Raw genomic sequence first — 20,957 nt, 5'->3', positions numbered from 1 at the left:
CCTCCCTCCCTCCTGTGTCCCCTGGAAAGTTACTTGGGTGGGCTAGGGGACCCTCCAGAACAGCATGGGAGGTGGCACTGTGGACAGTAGGAAGAGGGGGACATTACTGAAAATTGCCCCTTTCCTGCAGTTGGCGCCTCTGTTAGCATGGCGCAGTGGTTAGAGTGCTGCCTTTGGCCCTGGGAATAAAGGTAAAGGTAAAGGGACCCCTGACCATTAGGTCTAGTCGTGGCTGATTGTGGCGTTGCGGTGCTTATCTCGCTTTATTGGCTGAGGGAGCTGGCATACAGCTTCTGGGTCATGTGGCCAGCATGACTAAGCCGCTTCTGGCGAACCAGAGCAGCGCACGGAAACGGCGTTTACCTTCCCGCTGGAGCGGTACCTATTTATCTACTTACACTTTGACGTGCTTTCGAACTGCTAAGTTGGCAGGAGCAACGGGAGCTCATCCCATTGTGGGGATTCGAAACGGCGACCTTCTGATCGGCAAGTTCTAGGCTCTGTGGTTTAACTCACAGCGCCACCCGCACACCAGGGTTCAAATCCCCACTCAGCCATGAAGCTTACGGGGTGATCATGGGGCAGCTACTCACTCTCAGCCTAACCTACCTCACAGGGTTGTATGTTCGCCACCTTGAACTCCTTGCATGAAAAGTGAGCTCATTAAAGAAGGCCCCAGACCGTCCTTTTCCAGCCTTGGGTCCTCAGATGGACTACACCCCCGTCTGGGAACTCGGGGTTGGAGAAGACTGCCTTAGACCCTTCCTCTGTTGGTAGAAGGACATTTTGGATCCAATCCACTATCATTTCAGAGCCTTATTATTTATTTATTTTTAATACTTTTTTATTCAAAGTTAAAACAAAACATATTATCTAGAAACATATCATCCTTATTGCCCCCCATTTTTCATCCCTCCCCCTCCCTCCCCCCACAGAACCTCCCCCACCCCCCGACTTCCCTCAGTTCCAGTCTTTGATTTCTCTAAAAATGCTGTTTTCTGCATGTTACACAGATGTATAGATCCTCAAACTATTTAGCTGATTATGATCAATAAAAAGTTTGTGAATGTTTATTCAAAACCAGCCGAGGAGTCCAGTTCGCTTTGTTGCGTCTTCAGATACTTTGTAAAGGGTTCCCATGCATCTTTAAAGTCACAGTTATAAAAAAAATATTAAAAAAAATAAAGTCACAGTTATCCTTGTCCCGTAGCTTGTATGTCAGTTTTGCCAGTTCTGCATAGTCCATCAATTTTTCTTGCCATGATTCTTTAGTTGGGGTTTCTTCAGTCTTCCATCCTAGAGCCTTATTTTAATGGTGGGCTGCTCATTGTGGGTGGGGGTTGGCCCCTAGGAGTAACTCAAAGACTTCTAGTGCAGTGAGCTCAGAGCCTGAAAATCCTAACTCAGTCATGAGCCCACCGGGTGGCTTTAGGCAAACTAAACAGCCTCAGCTCACCAGGTGCCATACAGGGATAGCAATACTTCACAAGGCTATCATGGCAACACAAGAACAGGGCCTTCTCTGCAGTCGCTTGCCGTCTGTGGAATGCTCTCCCCAGGGAAGTTTGCCTGGCACCTTCATTATACAACTTTAGGCGCCAGGCAAAAGCGTTCCTTTTTAACCAGGCCATTGGTTAATTTGATTTACATCCTATGCCCTTTTAAAATGTGGTTTTTTGTGGTGGAGGGCGCTATTGGGTTGTTGTTTGTATTTTTATTATGTATTTTGTAGTTTTATATCTGGATTTTATTATGTGAACTGCCAGGTATAGGGCGGTATAGAAATTCAATAAATAATAATATTGGGAGAATGTATATGGCACGTAACATTGTATAGTACTGCCACCTTAGTATTTCGGGAGTATTTTTCCCAGCACTTAAAGTCCTCTGTAAATACTAAGATGGCAGCCCCAGTTATTCAGGAATAATTTTCCTCCATGTGCGGACTGACCACATCTGGTGCTGATGGCCTGCTTTGTTTTTGTTTGTTTAATGGCTGATGTGCCAGGATTCCATGGGAGGACAAGAGCGCTGCCACGATAGTTGGTTCCCAGGGAATAACTTGGTGTCTAACATGCGCCACTTCATTAATTACGTGCGCGTCAGAGTCCCAGAGACGGCCCCAGAGGTGAAAAGAGAACCACCTGCAAGTACCAGTGCCGATGGCTCAGCAGCTTCTCAGGTAAGGATGAGATCTTGCAGATTTATTATCACGGTTCAGGATCTCATAAGTCAATATTGGTCAGTGTGGTTGAATTAAGCTCTGCTGAACATATAGCTGTTCGTATTTGATACTTCAAGACCTGGTATGTAATAATCACATTTCTTAGGCTGTTTTAATACCATCCTTTTCCCTTGAACTTCCCAGAATCCCAGGCGGCCTAAAGGACTTCAGAGAGAGGTAGAATTCTGTGTATCTTGCGTTCTAATGGCAAGATGGCTTTAGCTGTGCTGACCCTAACTTCCCTGCAATTCCACAGTCTTTTCAAGAATGTTATTAAGAAATAGCCGCCATTGCATATTTCTAACAATTGTGTTAAAAAAAAAGCGCATTGGCCTAGAACATGGCAATCCTTTTTGGTTCCAAATTAATTGTGCCATCTGCTGGAGATAACCTTTTTAAAAAAAGGGGGGGGGGAATTGCTAGCCTGTTGGAATAAATACTGGCTGCTTTGAGCGTGTGTGAATTTCTGCTGCAGTTCTTGCTAACATTTAATAATGCTCCTGCTCTTTAGCTTCCCATTTTCAATAAGCCTGGCCCTCAATCTTGTTAGAAATTACTTGAAATGATAAATGGTTAGTTGATTCATCTTTGTGAACACATGATTAACTTGTTTGAATGATTTATAGCCAATTCATAATGGGGTTGCCACCTTTTCGGGTGGAGGGATGGCGAAGAACAGAGCCATGGCTCATTTTCTTATAGTAAATCAAGTATACACTACTACATATTTCATTAGCAGCAAGGCTATGCTAAAAGGAAAATGCTTAATGGAAGGCAAGCGTCACAGTTATTTTTTAAGGACAGAGCAGCAACTCCGTAAAATAATCACATTTGTCATGTTATAGCAGGTATGTCCAACAAGTAGATCATGATCTACCGGTAGATCACTGGACGTCTGTGGCAGATCACTGGTAGATCATTGGCTCCCCCCAAAGTAGCTGAACAACTGTGGCTCCCCTAAAAAAAAAGCACAACATTTTACCTCCTCCCTGAAACAACTCAACAACTTTGACCTGAACCCCCAAAAAGGGGATAGATCACTGCCAGTTTTTAACTGTGAGTAGATCACAGTCTCTTGGGAGTTGGCCACCCCTGTGGTATAGAACAAATTTTAACAAAAATTGCAGCTGTAAAATGCACATGGTTTTTTTGACCCACCTGCAGAGCCGATAACACCCCCTAGTCCCTCTTTAAATAATGCAACGTGCTCTTTTTTTCTACATACATATCTCAAATTTATAACAATTCTCATAGAAGAATGTACACAGTGGTATTCCAAACTTTTGAAAAGGGACTGGAGCCTTTTTAATCATAAAGTTTTTTAGCTGTAAACTTTGTGTATTGGGGGGTGGGGTGGTTTTGTTTTACTGCATACATATTGGGAATGTTCAAAAGTGTTAAGCAGTTTGGAGCAGGCTGTGGGATTACTTTCCCCCTGCCTTTAGAAGTGTTCATTTCCCCAGTCCTTCCTCTGCTGCCCTTAACCGTGACTGAACTTAACATCTGCAACTACATTTGGTTATGATTAAGGCTAACCAAGACTGGAAATCTGAGAGAACCTTGGTTACACTAAACTGTTGGTCATATTTGGGTTTGGATACAACCCTAAACCATAGCTTGTTCAGCTTTAACCCACCCAAGCCAACTAATTATGGTTTGTGTGAGGTCAACAAACCACTGCCTGAAATTATGGTTTTACGTTGGCTTGTGTTAACTGTGATTTGTTGTATCAAAACTCAGTATCGTGGCTTAATCCTAGTCCATGCCTCTGCCAAAACATTTGGAAACCAAAGCGCGGCTTCTGATTGGCTGCAGGAAGCTCCTGCAGCCAATCAGAAGCCCCATCGGACAGTTGGCTTCCAAAAATAGTTCACGAACCAGAACAGTCACTTCTGGTTTTCAGCGTTTGGGAGCCAAAATGTTCAAGAACTAAGGTGTTCAAAAACCAAGGTACGACTGTACTTAATTGCGGGTAAGATCGGCGGGGGGCGGTATGGTTTCTTCAGAAGGGAATGCTGGAGAGGCAGATGATCCTGTGGCCTGCTTTTAATTGCATTACTTCGTTAATCATTTGGGAGTTGTATGTGTGCACCAGCCTTGGGAGATTGTGAAGTATATTTTAAATGTGAATGTACTTTTAAGGTGTGGCAGTTTTTGTTTTAAACAGCTAAGTAACAAATTGGAATTATTTTAAACGTAATTTTAGTTTAGCTTGTAGTTTTCATACTTACTGATTACTATATCTAATGCCCTTTTCTTATTTTTACCCCTTCAGAATTCAGGAACAGCACAAGTGTTCAGTCTGGTTGCAGAGCGCAGAAAGAAGTTTCAGGAAATCATCAATCGGAATACTACTGAAGCCAACCAGGCTGTTCGACCCAAGACTTCAATGAAGTGGTCTGCTCCAGGTGCAACTCCCCAGCTGACAACAGCTATCTTGGAAATCAAGGAAAGCATATTGTCTTTGCTAGTGAAGCTTCACCATAAACTGTCAGGAAAGCAGAACTCTTATTACCCACCCTGGCTGGATGACATGGAAACGTTAATTCAGTGCGAAAACCCTAAGTACTTACATGGGGATGGAATGACTGCGGTGGAAAGGATTTTATTGAAAGCTGCGCTTCAAAGCAGATTGAACAAACGTATCATTGAAGAAATATGTAGAAAAGTGACTCCACCTGTACCACCAAAAAAGATTAGTCCAGCAGAGAAGAAAATTTTGGACAAAGAAGAAAGGTAATTGGTGGTGGCGGCAGGGTTATTTCAGTGTTTGAACTGATTAGGAAGTTTGACAGTATTCTGTGTTAACAGGCTTCTAATTCTTCATCTGAGACCTTTATGAATTCAGGGCACTGGTTGGCAGTAGACTTGACTATTGCCAACTACTGTTGATGCTGGAAGAAAACTGACTGGCAGGAGGAGCTAGGGAAATGGGTGATTGCTGCATTTCCTTTCCCCTTGTACCCATGTCTCAAGAAGGAAAATGTTGTCATAATCTGCCCTCCACTGTCTTAACAGGGCTGCAGTTCTAAGGGCATCTGCATGCATGCATTGATTCTACCGGGGTACCTTGGTTTACAACCATAATCCGTTCCGGAGGTCTGTTTGTAAACCCAAACAGGTTGTAACCCAAGGTGCGCTTTCGGCAATGGGGCCTCCAAAGCAAATTTCTTTGTACAGTGGTACCTCGGGTTAAGTACTTCTTTCGTTCCGGAGGTCCGTTCTTAACCTGAAACTATTCTTAACTTGAAGCACCATGTTAGCTAATGGGGCCTCCCGCTGCCGCCACGCTGCCGGAGCACGATTTCTGTTCTCCTCCTGAAGCAAAGTTCTTAACCTGAAGCACTAGTTCTGGGTTAGCGGAGCCTGAAACCTGAAGCGTATGTAACCTGAGGTACCACTGTAATCCCCCCAAAATGGGTTGTAATCAAAAAAAGTTTACAACCCGGGATACGCACTTCCAGGTTTGACGTGTTTGTAATCCAAAACATATGCAAACCAGACTGTTTGCAAACCAAACAGTGCTATAAAACACATTTCCCCCCTCTAAACCTTACTGGCATGGCAGTGTGTGCTTAGTGTGATATCCGCACATGAGCTTTTGTAATACAAGAGTCACTTTGTCACCTATACTGTTGCGTTTGTTTGAACATTCCTGCACTAGCAGTTACCTGATAGAATAACCTGAGCAGGCAAGACTGTGTGTCATCCTGACTCTTTTGGGGGATCCCCACCCCCAGTGTGTGGTGAAATGGGGGCCAGGCCCCTCCCTCCACACCTTTCATTCTGCTTCTCACTCCACCTGATCATCAAATCACCAAGTTGCTTGGGAGCCATTGCAGTATTTCTTTGCGGAGGTAAAGGTAAAGGACCCCTAACAGTTAAGTTCAGTCACGAACAACTCTGCGGTTGCGGCGCCCATCTTACTTTACTGGCCGAGGGATCCGACGTTTGTCCACAGGCAGTTTTTCCCGGTCATGTGGCCAGCATGACTAAGCCACTTCTGGCGAAACCAGAGCAGTGCACGAAAACACCGTTTACCTTCCCACCAGAGTGGTACCTATTTATCTACTTGCACTTTTTGGGGGTGCTTTTGAACTGCTAGGTTGGCAGGAGCTGGGACCGAGCAACGGGAGCTCACCCCGTTGCGGGGATTCGAACCACCGACCTTCTGATCGGCAAGCCCTAGGCTTAGTGGTTTAGACCACAGCGCCACCCGTGTCCCTCTTTGCGGAGGAGAGAACATCAAAAGTCATGGGGTATGTGGAAGGACCTGTGCTGGCAGTTCCTCCCCAAACCAGCATTGATTCTCCGTGACCATTTGGGGCAATGCTGGTATGTGGAAAACTCCTCTCCTCCCCTCCCCACTCCTGTCTGCCATGGGGCTTCTGAAAACAATGCTCATGGTGGTTTGATTGATTGATTGTATTTGTACAGAGTTATACTGCAGCTACTCCATGCCGCAAACATACTGTGTGACTCTTAAATATATATTTTTAAAAATATTTTTTATTGATTTTCTTTTCTCATAACATTCAATATCACCACTTATCATTCATTTTCTAGTTTCCCCCCTCCCTGTTGAACGGCCTCAAGCCGCTTCTTGTCTCCCCCCCAAAAAAAACTCGTTGTTAACGCAGCGGCAAGGTAACAGGGAAGCTGCGGCGAGTTACTCCCCGTTCGGCTGGTCTCCTCGAGACCCCACTCTTCCGTGGGGTTTTTTCAGAGGTGCGCGTAGCCCTAGCGCTTCCCCTACAGGTCCAAAATAGCCCAAAACAGTCTTCTCTTAACCGGACGATCCGTTTCGTGCTGCCATTCCTCTCCGCAGACTCTTAAATATTGGGAAAGCGTGGGAGCTGCCGTGGAATGCAAATTTTTTAAGGAATCGCCTTATCTCCGTGATTTCAAATTGCTTAATCCCCCCCCCCCCCATATTGTGTTTTAATTGTCGTAATTCACCTTGCGACCTTAAGGTGAAGCGTGGGCAATTAATTAAGAATCCAAATTGGCCTAATGAGGATTGAGCATGCCTGGTGGCTACAGAATTCTGAAGGACTATTTTGGGGAGGAGGGGATATGGAACTGAGTGGCTGGAACCCGGAGCAAGGATCACTCCTCGCACTGCAACATTTGTTGCTGTTGATATTTAGGGGTTGCCCCCCCCTTTTGCGCTTGCACAAACCTTGGGGCTCCCTCAGTTCTTCAGATCCTTTTCATACATTTGTATAGGCCATGCAGCTGTTTTAGCTACATACGGCAATAGCTCACTCTTGGAAGTAGAGGAAATGATGCTTGCAAAAAGCCTTGACAGGAGAGGACGGGGAGGGCAGCGGGGAGCTGCGTACATATGCTTTTGTGTAAATCCGAAACGAAGATGAATCTCCGCAGGCAATTAAGCTGTTTTGTGTGACCTCAGTGTGTGGAAGGAAGTCGGTAGGAATACAGAGTCCAGTTTGCCATAATGAAGACGGAGCAGGCTGTGAGCAGTCAATGATGACCTATTTTCTGGTTTCTTCGTCCTGCAAAGACAAACTTGACATCACCCACATAAGTCGTTGCCATAGAAACCAAGGCATGGAGCTAAAGAAGAATTCAGCAGTGCTGCTTTGCAATATTTTTTCAATCATGATGCGGAGCCCCTGGACCATGGTAGAAAATCACTGAGCTGTACTGAATTTGTCAGTTTGCTATGGCCTCCTTATTAAGGGTCTCTATTTACAGTTAGCCTGTTTAGCAAAGGCATAGCATGCGCTGAGAGGAATTCCCAGGGGGCAGCGGTGGGGTTCAGTATTATGAAAGCTGCCTCATGTTCCTGATACACCCTCCTTAAATGGGACTAAATTGTGCTTAACTGGGTACTCAGTTGCACTTGTCATATAATAAGTAATGGTGACGATGTGACGGTGATTTTAAATTGCATAAGCTAAATCTTTGGTATCCTTGAGGATCTAGAAGGTTAACTGCATAAGTTACATAATTTTTTAAAAATGGGAATAAAAACTTGCTTGTGTATATTCCTCTCACCGAAAGCCACAATTTGGATGAGAGGATTTACGCGCTTGTTAAAGCTATGAAAAATATTTGGTGCCATGTCCTTTGCGTATATCGGCAGCTAATTAGTCCATTATTGTGACAGGATAATGGCAAAAAAGCATTGTATGTAGGGCAGAAGAATTCTGATTTGTTCTTGACAAGAGGTTTGTGCTGTCAAGTTAACAATTCCACTAGCTGTGTAATTACGTTTTCTGCAGCCTTTTGTGCTGTTTCTCTAGAGTTTTTAGGGAAGCTCACATCCTTCTCTGAGACAGTAAAAGCATGGTTTTTGGTTGTGCGTTTTAACTGAGTCAGGTTCCTAATAATACCAACATTCATTTTCTGCATACATTTCATCCTGCTGTGAATGCTTTTTTAAAATAAATCTTGTATTTTTATGTTGTGAACCACCGAGATCTATGGACAGAAGGTGGTATACAAATTTAATTGATTATAATAATAATAAATCTGCCACATCTGCAATCACACTTCTCCCCACACTGTCTTGACCAAGCCTTGAGATTTTCCAGGGAAGGCCAAGGCTGCTTAGCATACTGTCTTGATGTGTTACACAACATGCCATTATGTGGGAGAGGGTCTCCTCTGTAGTGGTGCCCTACTTTCAGAATGTCCTCCACTCTGGCACCAATCTTCTTTTTATTTTGGTGTCAGGCTAAAACCGGGTTATTTAGCCATTTGTAGTGGCCATTGCTTGTTTTTAAGATTCTTTATTGTTTCATTGTGCATCCATTCCTGATCTGCAGTTGGGAGTTGTGGATTTAATTACTACTGTGTCCCACTCTGAAATGCTTGGATGGAGGATATATTTTAATCAATTAATAAAGTGTGGTCAATAAAGCCCTCTCTGCAGTGCGGGTGGAGCATGTTCTACTCTTGTCTCATACTTGTCTGGAGTTCAACTAAGAGGAGAAGGAAGAGGTAGAGGGCAAGCATACATCAAGGGCTTCTGGTATATTTGGTCATTAAAGCTTTGGGGTCTTGGGAGACTGACATACAATAACATCTGGCAAAATGATAGTTTCAGGTTTTATGTAACGTTTAAGATCTTCTTGTACTCTACCAACCTAAAAACAGAGCTTATGAATTGAGCTGTCCTGGCATTTGTTCACAATTGCCAATTCTTCTCTTTCACCTAGGCGACAGAAGGCCAGGGAGAGGCAACAAAAGTTGTTGGCTGAATTTGCATCAAGGCAGAAAAGCTTTATGGAAACCGCCATGGATGTTGGTAAGGTTTTATTCTCCATTTTTCTTAATCTGTTTTTTTTTTTCAGGTCTCAAGATCTTTGCAAAAGAGACCAAAGGAGTATTGTTTCCTAGGGCACATTTAATGATAAGAAACAGGATATTTAGATTGAAGGGAGCGAGAAACAGCTTCCCCACTAGCGTTCATCATAGAACCCTCAAGGAAAGTTCTTGCTGTTGCCATAAAAGAAGTGGCTCAGTCTTCTGGTTTAGCCACATAACTGTAGTGATGGCCCTCCACTCAAATCTATTCAAATCCTGCATATAAACTTGCCCAGCAGCTTTGTGCATGGGGTTGAAATGGTAGGGGAGGGTAAAAGGAGCCCCCCAAGCTCACTGAAGGTTCTGGGGAGATGATGGGCAAATGCCATCTCCCAGTGTTCCTACCAAGAGTGAATGGAACTCCTGAAGGATTGCTCCACAAATACCTGGCAGGGACCTCAGTTATATTATTAGCACTCAATATATTGTTATTGCCTAGTCGTGTCCGACTCTTCGTGACCCCATTGATCAGAGCACACCAGGCACTCCTGTCTTTCACCACCTCCCGCAGTTTGGTCAAACTCATGCTGGTAGCTTCGAGAACACTGTCCAGCCATCTCGTCCTCTGTCATCCCCTTCTCCTTGTGCCCTCCATCTTTCCCAGCATCAGGGTCTTTTCCAGGGAGTCTTCTCTTCTCATGAGGTGGCCAAAGTATTGGAGCCTCAGCTTCACGATCTGTCCTTCCAGTGAGCACTCAGGGCTGATTTCCTTCAGAATGAATAGGTTTGATCTTCTTGCAGTCCGTGGGACTCCCCTCCAGCACCACAATTCAAAAGCATCAATTCTGTGGCGATCAGCCTTCTTTGTGGTCCAGCTCTCACTTCCATACCATCACTACTGCCAAATATGGCTGGATGATTTTGTAGGACTGACAGGATACCGTTTTCTCTTATCTCTCCTAAGCATCCATCAGAAACACAGGAGTTATCAGCACCGTATCCACATAGAGTGTGTCTGAAGCTTCAGGGCTACTACCCAAACCACTTCTCAAAAAAGAGAGGTGGGAGATTGGGTTCTAGCTAAGCAAGGGAGTTCAGGAAGTGGCTTTTTGATCAAGCATTGCCCAGTCAACCTTTGTATCATTTCCACTTCCTCTAGCCAGACTGTGCTAACCAGTCCATTCTGGAGATACTTCCCACATCGCTTGATTGAGCATTTTGTAAGCCACCCCGAGAAATCATTAAAGGGCAGGATGTGAGTACTTTGGTGGGTAGTATTGGTGGATGGTACTTTTCCGGGCACATTTCAAAGTGTTGGTGCTGACCTTTCAAGCCCTAAACGGCCTCGGCCCAGTATACCTGAAGGAGTGTCTCCACCTCCATCGTTCAGCCCGGACACTCAGGTCCAGCTCCGAGGGCCTTTTGGCACCTCCCTCGCTGCAAGAAGCGAAGCTACAGGGAACCCGGCAGAGGGTCTTCTCGATAGTGGCGCCCGCCCTGTGCAATGCCCTCCCATCAGATGTCAAGGAAATAAACAAATGCCTGACGTTTAGAAGATATCTGAAGGCAGCCCTGTTTAGGGAAGCTTTTAAGGTTTGATGTTTTATTGTGCTTTTAATATTTTGCTGGAAGCCACCCAGAGTTGCTGGAGAAACCCAGCCAGATGGGTGGGTTATAAATAATAATAATAATAATAATAATAATAATAATAATAATAATTTTCAAATAATCAAGATAATAATGTGCTCCCCAAGACCCAGGTTCTGGCTCAGCAGATAAACTGGTAGATCCAGTGTCTGATGCCAAACAGAAGTGATTTGGGGAGTGAGAAGACAAGCCAGGAAGTAGGGCATTTTCTGTGTTGACCTGAAACAATTCCGTGTAAGGGCTAGAATAGCAGCAAAGTCATCTGCCATCTCTATAGCTTTTGTCTAAGCGGTCTAGTTGTTGCATGGTTGGAAAACTACCTGAGAAAACTGTGTATGCCACCTTGAGTTCCTTATAGTAATAATACTGATAGTAATTTTATTTTTCATACCCTGCCCATCTGGCTGGGTTTCCCCAGTTCCTTGGGGGAAAGGCAGAATAAAATTGCAATACATACATAAGAACTCAAGAGTGGCCAACCAATGGTGTAAGTCAGGGATAGCAGGACCTGATGGAAAACCCATCGGTCCCCATTCCTGGTATAAGTGGTTGGATTTTGTGACACGACTATTGTCAGTGGAGAAAGACACATTTAGTCCATATTGCAGCAGATGGCTGACTTTCAAAACTGTCTGACTTGCAAGTGGAATCACCTCATTTTAGAATTTTATCACTTGTGATTTTTTTTTTTAAATATACAGAACTTAATGTGTTGTGATTTAATGTTAATCCAGAGAATTCATATGGAACATCCTTTTGACAAGTCTCTTATTAACTCAGCGTGATTCTGCAGCCCAGCTTTCAATTCCTGGAGCAAATTATTTTTGAGGAGTTGCGGGTAGGGAAGGTACATACTCATTTTAATAGCAAGGTGACACAGGTTTTCCTTCTGGATTTTATAGGACAATAGATTAGCTTCTACTCGTCGTCTGGGAATACACATGCTGTGTTAGGGCAAAAGATATTAACATTCTGAGAGTTGCTTCTGTGCTTGGACACAGTGCTTTGCAAGAGCAATGTTGCTTCCAGTTAACAGATTGTAAATACCACACTTTGCATGTGGGGTTTTCAGTGCTTAAGCTAAGGCGTTGCAGAAACATACAATATTTAGTGTCAAGTTATGCATTATTCTCATGGATCAAGATAAGTTCAGTAACCTAGTGCTACTTGATATTTGATTTGAGGGTTTTGCTCTGTTTCGTTTTTAAAGATTTGTACATTTGACATTGTTGAAAGCTGTCTATGGGCAATTAGGAGTACCAACCATACATTTTATCCCCAGTTCCTTTATTCATAGTAATCTACTATTAGCTGTTTAAAAAACCACTTGTGGCTAGTGGTAGCAATTGCCCTAGTGTAGTGGTAATAGTATACATCAGGCTTCCTCAACCTCAGCCCTCCAGATGTTTTGAGACTACAATTCCCAGCATCCCTAACCACTGGTCCTGCTAGCTAGGGATCATGGAAGTTGTAGGCCAAAAACATCGGGAGGGCAGAGGTTGAGGAAGCCTGGTATACATTTATTTTCCCAGTTGCTTACAAATGCCTAGGTAATCTCAATATGACCCATTACAGCTGCTGCTGCTGCTGCTGCTACTACTACTACTACTACTACTACTACTACTAATAACAATTTATTATTTATACCCCACCCATCTGGCTGGGTTTCCCCAGCCTCTCTGGGCAGCTTCCAACAAAAGATTAAAAATACATTAAAACATCAGTCATTAAAAACTTCCCTGAACAGGGGTGCGTTCAGATGTCTTCTAAAGGCCAGATAGTTGTTTATTTCTTTGACATCTGATGGGGGGGTGCGTTCCACAGGGCGGGCACCACTACCGAAAAGGCCCTCTGCCTGGTTCCCTGTAACCTCACTTATCGCAGTGAGGGAACTGCCAGAAGGCCCTCGGCACTCAACCTCAGTGTCCGGGTTGAACATTGGCAGTAGAGACGCTCCTTCAGGTATACTGGGCCAAGGCCGTTTTAAAGGTCATAATGGAAAATAATGGCTATTTCTGAACCATTGATAATGTTCCCTTCTCTTATAATAAATCTGTGAGCATAATTCTACTAATTCTAATTAATAATAACGCTCGCACATTCTGTTTTTGAGCTGCTGTAGCCTTTTAGCTAGACCTATATATAACGTTCTCCAGCCTGTATGATCCAACTGCATAACTATGAACTATGCATTTGCTATATTTAAAGTAATATATTCAAGTTCTTAATTTAGGCCGGTACTGCAGTGGCTTTGAAATCTGGTTTGGAAAACTTAAAAAACAAAACAAAAAAAACCTGTTATTAAACAGCACATGGATTTTGTGCCAAAATCTAAAGTAGTTCACCGTGTGCTGTTTTCATGTACTACAGCAATAAGGACACTTTAACAAGATATGCTATCTTTAGTTAACTGGTTGATTTAATCAGTTTTATGCAGCTATAGCAATTGCCTAATAAATCAGTGATATTATTGAAGATGCTTTCTCCTTTCCTATACTGAACAACAGAGGTGACTTCCTTATTGTTGCTTTGGTCCTGCTGTTATGTAGTTAGTAATCGAAACATTGCGTATTCAAATCCTATTGATTTCAACAGGAAAAGTTGAAACACACATTTTAATAATCTGTCAAAGTACAGGAATACTCAGTGCAGGGTGTTCCTTCTGCATGGCTGTACAGCCTGTGGCTGGAGGGGTAACCAGATGTAATGGTTAAAACAATAATGAATTGTTTTCTATACAGAGGTATATCCTATGATTCTGTAGATTGACGATTGATTTGTATAGTGTGGTTGACTTCTCTTGTCACAGCAAGCCTTAACATTTGAATGTGTTTATATTCAATACTCAATTGAAAATACTTGCCGTTATATTTCCAAAGCCGTTAAAAAGCCTTTTTTTTTAGTGATTTATTAGGAAAGCTTTCCTAAGGGATTCTTTTTTATCTTTGGAAACGGTGACCTGAATTCCTTTATAGGTTGAAAACATACAGGAGAAATGTTGTTTTCCTATTTCCTATTTACATAATGTCTAGCTTCCCTGAGAGAAATTAATATGGAAAGACTATACTTTCAGGGATCACTTCTAGAGAAATTAATATAGAAATGCATTGGTTTTTAAACATGAAAACTACCGTATTCATTCCATCTGTTGTTCTTTCAGTTGCCACTGGGTGGTGGTAAAAGTGCGTATAGTGTCAAAAACAATAATCTTAAGTGTCAAAGACAATATGCTTCTTTTTCTTCCTGCTCCCTGGTTTCCCCCCTAGATTTTGGCTGCATTGCCATTAAGAAACTAAAGGAAAACAGCATCTTCCCTGTGACCAAGGTTACACTTTTCTCCTTGCCTGTGATAATGGAGTTCCCCGTCAGGGACTTGAATGTGCAGCCAATCTCTGCAGAAAGCAGTTTTGCCTGCCCAATGCTTGGGGTTTTGCTCACCATAGACCTGGCACAGCTCCTCGTGCTGTGGTCCCTGGCAACCACCTGGCTGTTGCAAGGGGCTTTGACAGGTGGGCAGAACAGCCCACCTATAATTTATCTGATTACATCGGTTTATTGGCCGCTGGGTTGTCTCACTCCCCTGCCAAAGTTGGTCCAAGTGGGTGGGGACAGATAATGATCTGGCCCACGGGCCGTAAGTGTTCCTCACCCCTGTTCTAGTCCCTCAGTGAGAGAAACATCCCACATGATGCTTTCTAAATGTTTTTCTGGTTTTTCTCATCCGTTGTCTCATGCCAGGTCCCAACTTTTCAAAGTTTGGATTGAAAAAACAGGAATTAGATAGATAAGGGGCTATTGAGATGAAACACACGGAACATTCCAATGCCTCCACATTAATTACTAAATCAGTAATTAATGGTGGTGGTTGTTTTATTTGATGTGCATTTTTATTTTCTTTTTGTGTACATAAGTTTGCTGCAGCTATATGGATTGCAAAACTGGCTGATGCAGCAGCTTCTCGATTACTTCCTGCAGTGGAAGTATATATATATACCATCCAAATATTGCAAGGAACATGCTTTTCTCTCTCTCTCTCTCTCTCTCTCTCTCTCTCTCTGTGTGTGTGTGTGTGTGTGTATAACATAAACATGATTTATAGTAGCATGGAGATAAAGCTCAGTGTGATCAAAATTAAATATATGTGCCATCCTTAGGTGGAAAATAGTAGCACGCTGCATTTTATAATTGGTATAATGATCCAGCTGACAGGCCTATCTTGCATTTTACCCGTTTACTTACAAGAGAGTCAGTACTTCACTAATACAGTTTCCTTCCTCTGATCCTTAGAGTCACCAGATGCAGAAATTGACATGGAGATAGCAACAGCAGAACAGCATGTCCCTGAAGCTGTGTATGATTGTGTTATTTGTGGACAGAGCGGCCCTTCCACTGAGGAGCGACCGGCTGGATTAGTTGTGCTCTTACAGGCCTCTTCAGGTAGGACTGAAGAAACAGCTTACTGAGTTGGAAGAAGATAGGTAGATACCTGAGAATATTTTAGTGGCAGCTAGTGTTTGCTGCAGGGACGCGGGTGGCGCTGTGGGTTAAACCACAGAGCCTAGGACTTGCCGATCAGAAGGTTGGCGGTTTGAATCCCCACAAAGGGGTGAGCTCCCATTGCTTGGTCCCTGCTCCTGTCAACCTAGCAGTTCGAAAGCACATCAAAGTGCAAGTAGATAAATAGGTACCGTTCCGGCAGGAAGGTAAATGGCGTCTCCGTGCGCTGCTCTGGTTTCACCAGAAGTGGCTTAGTCATGCTGGCCACATGACCTGGAAGCTGTCTGAAGACAAACGCCGGCTCCCTTGGCCAGTAAAGCGAGATGAGCACCGCAACCCCTGAGTCGGTCACAACTGGACCTAATGGTCAGGGGTCCCTTTACCTTTTAGTGTTTGCTGCACTTCATAGGAGCTGCAAGAAAAGTGTACATACGGCCACCTCACATGGTTATATTCTTGAGCTTTTTGTTGTATAAAACCAAAGCAAGGAACCTTTTTAGCCCTGAGGGTTGTGTGTCCCATCATGGCACCCTCCACATGCCCCTTACGGACAGGGTCAGAGACACAAGTGGGTGGGGCAACAGACACGATTCTTACCTTTGCACTGTACGCTGCGTTCTAGACCATGCAGTAGCCAGAGGTTTCTGTCCATGCGCACACCCTCTCCACCTGCTATCCAGGAAAGCAAGGTGCATTATCACACTTCGCAAACACATTTCTGCTGGCAAAAATCACTGGATAGGAAGCCGTGGACCTAGCCAGGCAAGAGTGTGTGTCCTGCTGGGAGAATATGGTGTGCGGATGTGACCTGTGGCTAAAAAGTAGAACTACCTCAGTTGCGCTTCGTTTCCCGCTCTGCTGATGATGACATTATTTCTCCTTGCAGTTTTGGGGCAATGCCGCAATACTACTGAGCCCAAGAAGCTGCCAACCTCTGAAAAGGAGCAGATTTATCCTTGGGATACGTGTGCGGCAGTGTATGAAGCCCGCCTCGCCACTTTACAGCACTTCTTTAAAGATGTAAGTTTTCTGCAGCAGCGTGATGCAGTGGTGTTCTGTTTCTTGCGCTTCGTTTAGATATTTAGCTACGTTAACTGCTATAATTTTTCTTACGACTTCTTTGAATTCTAATAGCAAATACGAATTACTTCAAATGATCTCTGTGATTGTTCCACAGGGATGCGAGAACCTGTGTCTCTGATTGTGCACACTGTTCAGTTTAGGACATGTATGTTAAAATGCTTGCTCAGCAGTGAAAATAGTTGTTTATCAGTGTCACAATTAGGACTGTGGCAAACCAGCAGTTTTAAGGGCATTTTGTTTACCAGAAGAGGAGTGCAATTTGAAAGGGACAGAGCACTGATTTATGGCAGTGATTTCATCTCCATTCTTATTCTTCTTCTTTGTCTTCTTCTTCGTCGTCGTCGTCTTCTTCTTCCTCCTCTTCCTCTCCTCCTTCCAAAAAAGAAAAACCCCGTTTAAAAACTATTGCCTCTGGTACTGGGATCAGCAGTGATGGAACAGAGCCCTGACCATTATCACATTTCCTCCTAAGAATGTCTCTTGAACTTTACAAGCATGTTTGCACAAAAAAGGGAGAGAGGAGTCCACTGTTGTCCTGGCAAACTGTTTCAGGGCCCAGTAGTTGTAGTTCAGAAAAAAAAAATATGAAATTGTTTCACATCATTTGTCACCTACAAATGGAATGGTGAATTTGACTGGATCCTGATTACAACTCCTTGTTTGTGAAATGAGTATACAACTGAAGGAATTTTTGAAAATGTTTGGAGTGATGCACTAAGAAATCAGGTGTCATTTTCTGCTTCACTTTGTTGCCATATCTTCTACCTCTCATTTACATTGTTTGCTGAAAGGAGCAAAGCTACATACAAGAACATTTCCTTCTGTAGACGGGAAACACAATAATTTCATATCCTTATACCCTTTCCTTACAGCAAATGGGAGGCACAAAACATGGCTTTTCAACAACTCTAGCATGTAGACCTTATTACTACATCTAGTCAAAATATTCCTATAAAACCAGAATTTACAGTGGTACCTCGGGTTAAGTACTTAATCCGTTCCAGAGGTCCGTTCTTTACCTGAAACTGTTCTTAACCTGAAGCACCACTTTAGCTAATGGGGCCTCCTGCTGCGCCACCAGAGCACGATTTCTGTTCTCATCCTGAAGCAAAGTTCTTAACCTGAAGCACTATTTCTGGGTTAGCGGCATCTGTAACCTGAAGCGTATGTAACCCAAGGTACCACTGTACTTAAATTGTAATATAAAATATAAAAGCATTGCTTCCTTTCTACCCAACTGATGAATGAATAGTTTGGGGTGCATGCATAACCCACGGCACAGAAAGAACATTTTCATACATTTCAAACGTTTTAATCATTTTTACTGTTTAGTTAAAGGGGGCCATATGCATTTGATTGTGTGAAAAGATCTGAAGTGCCTTGGTACCTATTAGCAGAGCACTTTATTAGCAATTAGAGATCTTTCTGAAATACAGCATCTTGTGCACTGGGAGTCCTCCCATTTAGGAAACTGGATTACTCTTTGATTTTAAAAAAAAGTATAAAGGTAAAGGTACCCCTGCCCGTACGGGCCAGTCTTGCCAGACTCTGGGGTTGTGCGCCCATCTCACTTAAGAGGCCAGGGGCCAGCGCTGTCCGGAGACACTTCCGGGTCACGTGGCCAGCGTGACAAAGCTGCTCTGGTGAGCCAGAGCCGCACACGGAAACGCCGTTTACCTTCCCGCTGGTAAGCGGTCCCTATTTATCTACTTGCACCCGGAGGTGCTTTCGAACTGCTAGGTTGGCAGGCGCTGGGACCGAGCAGCGGGAGCGCACCCCGCCGCAGGGATTCGAACCGCCGACCTTTCGATCGGCAAGTCCTAGGCGCTGAGGCTTTAACCCACAGCGCCACCTGCGTCCTAAAAAAAGTATAGTCCAATTCAGATATTACATGGATCAAATGTTTTTGCTTTCTTTCAGCTTTCCAGATCATTATTGTGCTAAAATGGTCACAGTAGGAAAGAATTAATCCTTAAATTTCTCTTGGCGCAGAAACAGAAACCTCTGTTAAAGCCCTTGAATAGTTTGTTCACCTCAGCTAAGGAATAGGGGAACAAATCCTGTTTTTCTAAAGTTACTTTTTTCCAATTTTTTAAACACACACACATGGCTTTTATTCAGCTGGACCTCAATGGAGCTCAGTTGCAGCACCTCTCAGGTGTACGCCATTGCCATTCTAAGAGAACAAGGGAGAAGTTCACATTACCTCTTTTTCTAGAATAATAGTACTGTGTAAAATAATAATAATAATAATAATAATAATAATAATAATAATAATAATAATAATAATAATAGGAAAAACCAGCAGCAGTTCACATCTATTATACATTAACAATCAGTTCATTCATTTTAAAATAAACATAAATTCATATAAACTCTCATATGTCCAAATAGGTATCCTCATGAAATTGATATCTGTAATAAATATGTTCAGATGTAGCCAGGCAATATGGTCCCCAGACCATCGAATCCTTCCAGGCTTATTTGCGATTTAGGTGAGAGGTATAAAATTTTAACCCACGTTATAAATTCTTTAGAAAATCTAAATTTGTCCAAAGTAGCAAACATAAAGTGCCTTGGTGGTATCCTAGCATGCGCTGAGAATCACTTTTCAGGTGAGTGCTAACAGGACCTTTTCAGCATCTAAGGAAATAGGTGCAGCTGGATCAGTTCTAAGACCGTTTAAAGCAGCTGGTTGGGTCACCAATCTTGGGCGATGAGCTCCCTGTCTATGCTGAATAAAACCTGCTTGATTCACATGCAGTACAGTTAATACCACTGCCTTAACTCTTATTAGCCAGAATCTCTGTTCATACCCTAACATCTATTCCAGTTAAAGAAATTGGCCTATAACTTGCAAAATTTGTCATGGTCTTTACCAGGCTTAGATGTAACAGAAATATATGCATCATACATTGGAAGTTGAACAGGAACCTTATGCGAAGACTTTTTGATAAACACATACAGTAGATGATTCGGGATAAAAAAAAATGCTGATTTTCTTGGCCCTGGCTCTTTGTTGGTCTTCACTTTATGAATAACATTCTATGTTTAAATTAGACTACTAATTACATGTAATTCATTTTAATTGTGATTAATTACATTTTAATTGGTGGTGGAGATATATATGAATTATTTTTACCCCTCTTTTTTTAACCTTTTTAAAAGAGCTCCTGTCTGCAATCGGTATCAATTGGCTGGGAAGGAGGTGTGTATGTACAAACCTGTGGCCACACGTTACACATAGATTGCCATAAATCCTACATGGAATCATTGCGGGTAAGTTAAAATGGACATTTCTGGATATTGAGCTTTTTTACTCATTAAGTACTATAGGCTTTGCTGTTGACATCAATAGAATCCCAGTGATGCCTTTATGTACCATCTGGGATTTTTAAAACAAGCTGCAAAATCCATCTTTTGAAATATAATGCCCCCCCCCTTAAATATTATGCCCTCCCACTTAAATATTCTCATATATAATGCATTATGGTATTGGCCACGAAAAAGAAGTTTTCAGTTCTGTACTATTTCACTGAAGTTGGATGGGCTTCACAGTACACTGCCCCTGTTGTATTTGATAACATTTGAATTTGCTGATCTGCTATGTTAGAAACATCTGACTATGGTCTGTAGTGATGGGCTGTGCAGGTGATGCAGCAATGGAGCTTAAATTATTGCTTCCCAGGCCTCATCTAACTGATTCAAATAAGATAACTTCCATACTTGAATCAAAGTGGCTTGCAGCAACCACTCTTATGGCAGTGGGGAATGGGGTATGGGATCTAACAGTTTAAAAAAGGGATCACAATTCACAACCTGGACAAGGTTATGTTCAGTGGTCTTAAAAATTAAGCGAGGGGTCCCTGCCAAACAACTGCTTTGTGCTTATCACGATGAAAGCCTCATTCACTTGAGCTCTCATTGGTTCTGTGAAAGGAAGTGTGGTCACAGATAGACAATCTGTGAAAGTAACAATTTTTTCTAGCCACCAGTGTTGCCCTCCATTGCTTGTGACAGAGTCCCACCCCTCTTAAAAAGGTAAAGGGACCCCTGGCCGTTAGGTCCAGTCGCGGATGACTCTCGGGTTGCGGCGCTCATCTCGCTTTACTGGCCGAGGGAGCCGGTGTACAGCTTCCGGGTCGTGTGTCCAGCATGACTAAGCCGCCTCTGGTGAACCAGAGCAGCACACGGAAATGCCATTTACCTTCCCGCCGGAGTGGTACCT

General features: G+C 43.1%; 1 protein-coding gene across 4 annotated transcripts in view; it reads left to right on the top strand.

The window, feature by feature from the left end:
• UBR3 (ubiquitin protein ligase E3 component n-recognin 3) overlaps positions 1–20,957 on the top strand; it is a 93,565-nt gene that overhangs the window by 40,802 nt on the left and 31,806 nt on the right. For 2 of the 4 annotated variants that reach the window (XM_083703578.1, XM_083703577.1), the window contains exons 22-28: positions 2,009–2,182; positions 2,369–2,401; positions 4,500–4,960; positions 9,415–9,503; positions 15,437–15,586; positions 16,533–16,666; positions 19,898–20,008. In XM_083703578.1, coding sequence (XP_083559704.1) covers positions 2,009–2,182; positions 2,369–2,401; positions 4,500–4,960; positions 9,415–9,503; positions 15,437–15,586; positions 16,533–16,666; positions 19,898–20,008 — 1,152 coding nt within the window. The remainder of the gene's footprint in view (positions 1–2,008; positions 2,183–2,368; positions 2,402–4,499; positions 4,961–9,414; positions 9,504–15,436; positions 15,587–16,532; positions 16,667–19,897; positions 20,009–20,957) is intronic. The other 2 variants (XM_083703580.1, XM_083703579.1) reach the window with 1 other exon arrangement.

The sequence above is a fragment of the Podarcis gaigeae genome (assembly GCF_964106915.1).
Source record: "Podarcis gaigeae genome assembly, chromosome: 1".
In the NCBI taxonomy this organism is placed as follows: Eukaryota; Metazoa; Chordata; class Lepidosauria; order Squamata; family Lacertidae; genus Podarcis; species Podarcis gaigeae.
This window is presented reverse-complemented; position numbering and strand designations above follow the sequence as displayed.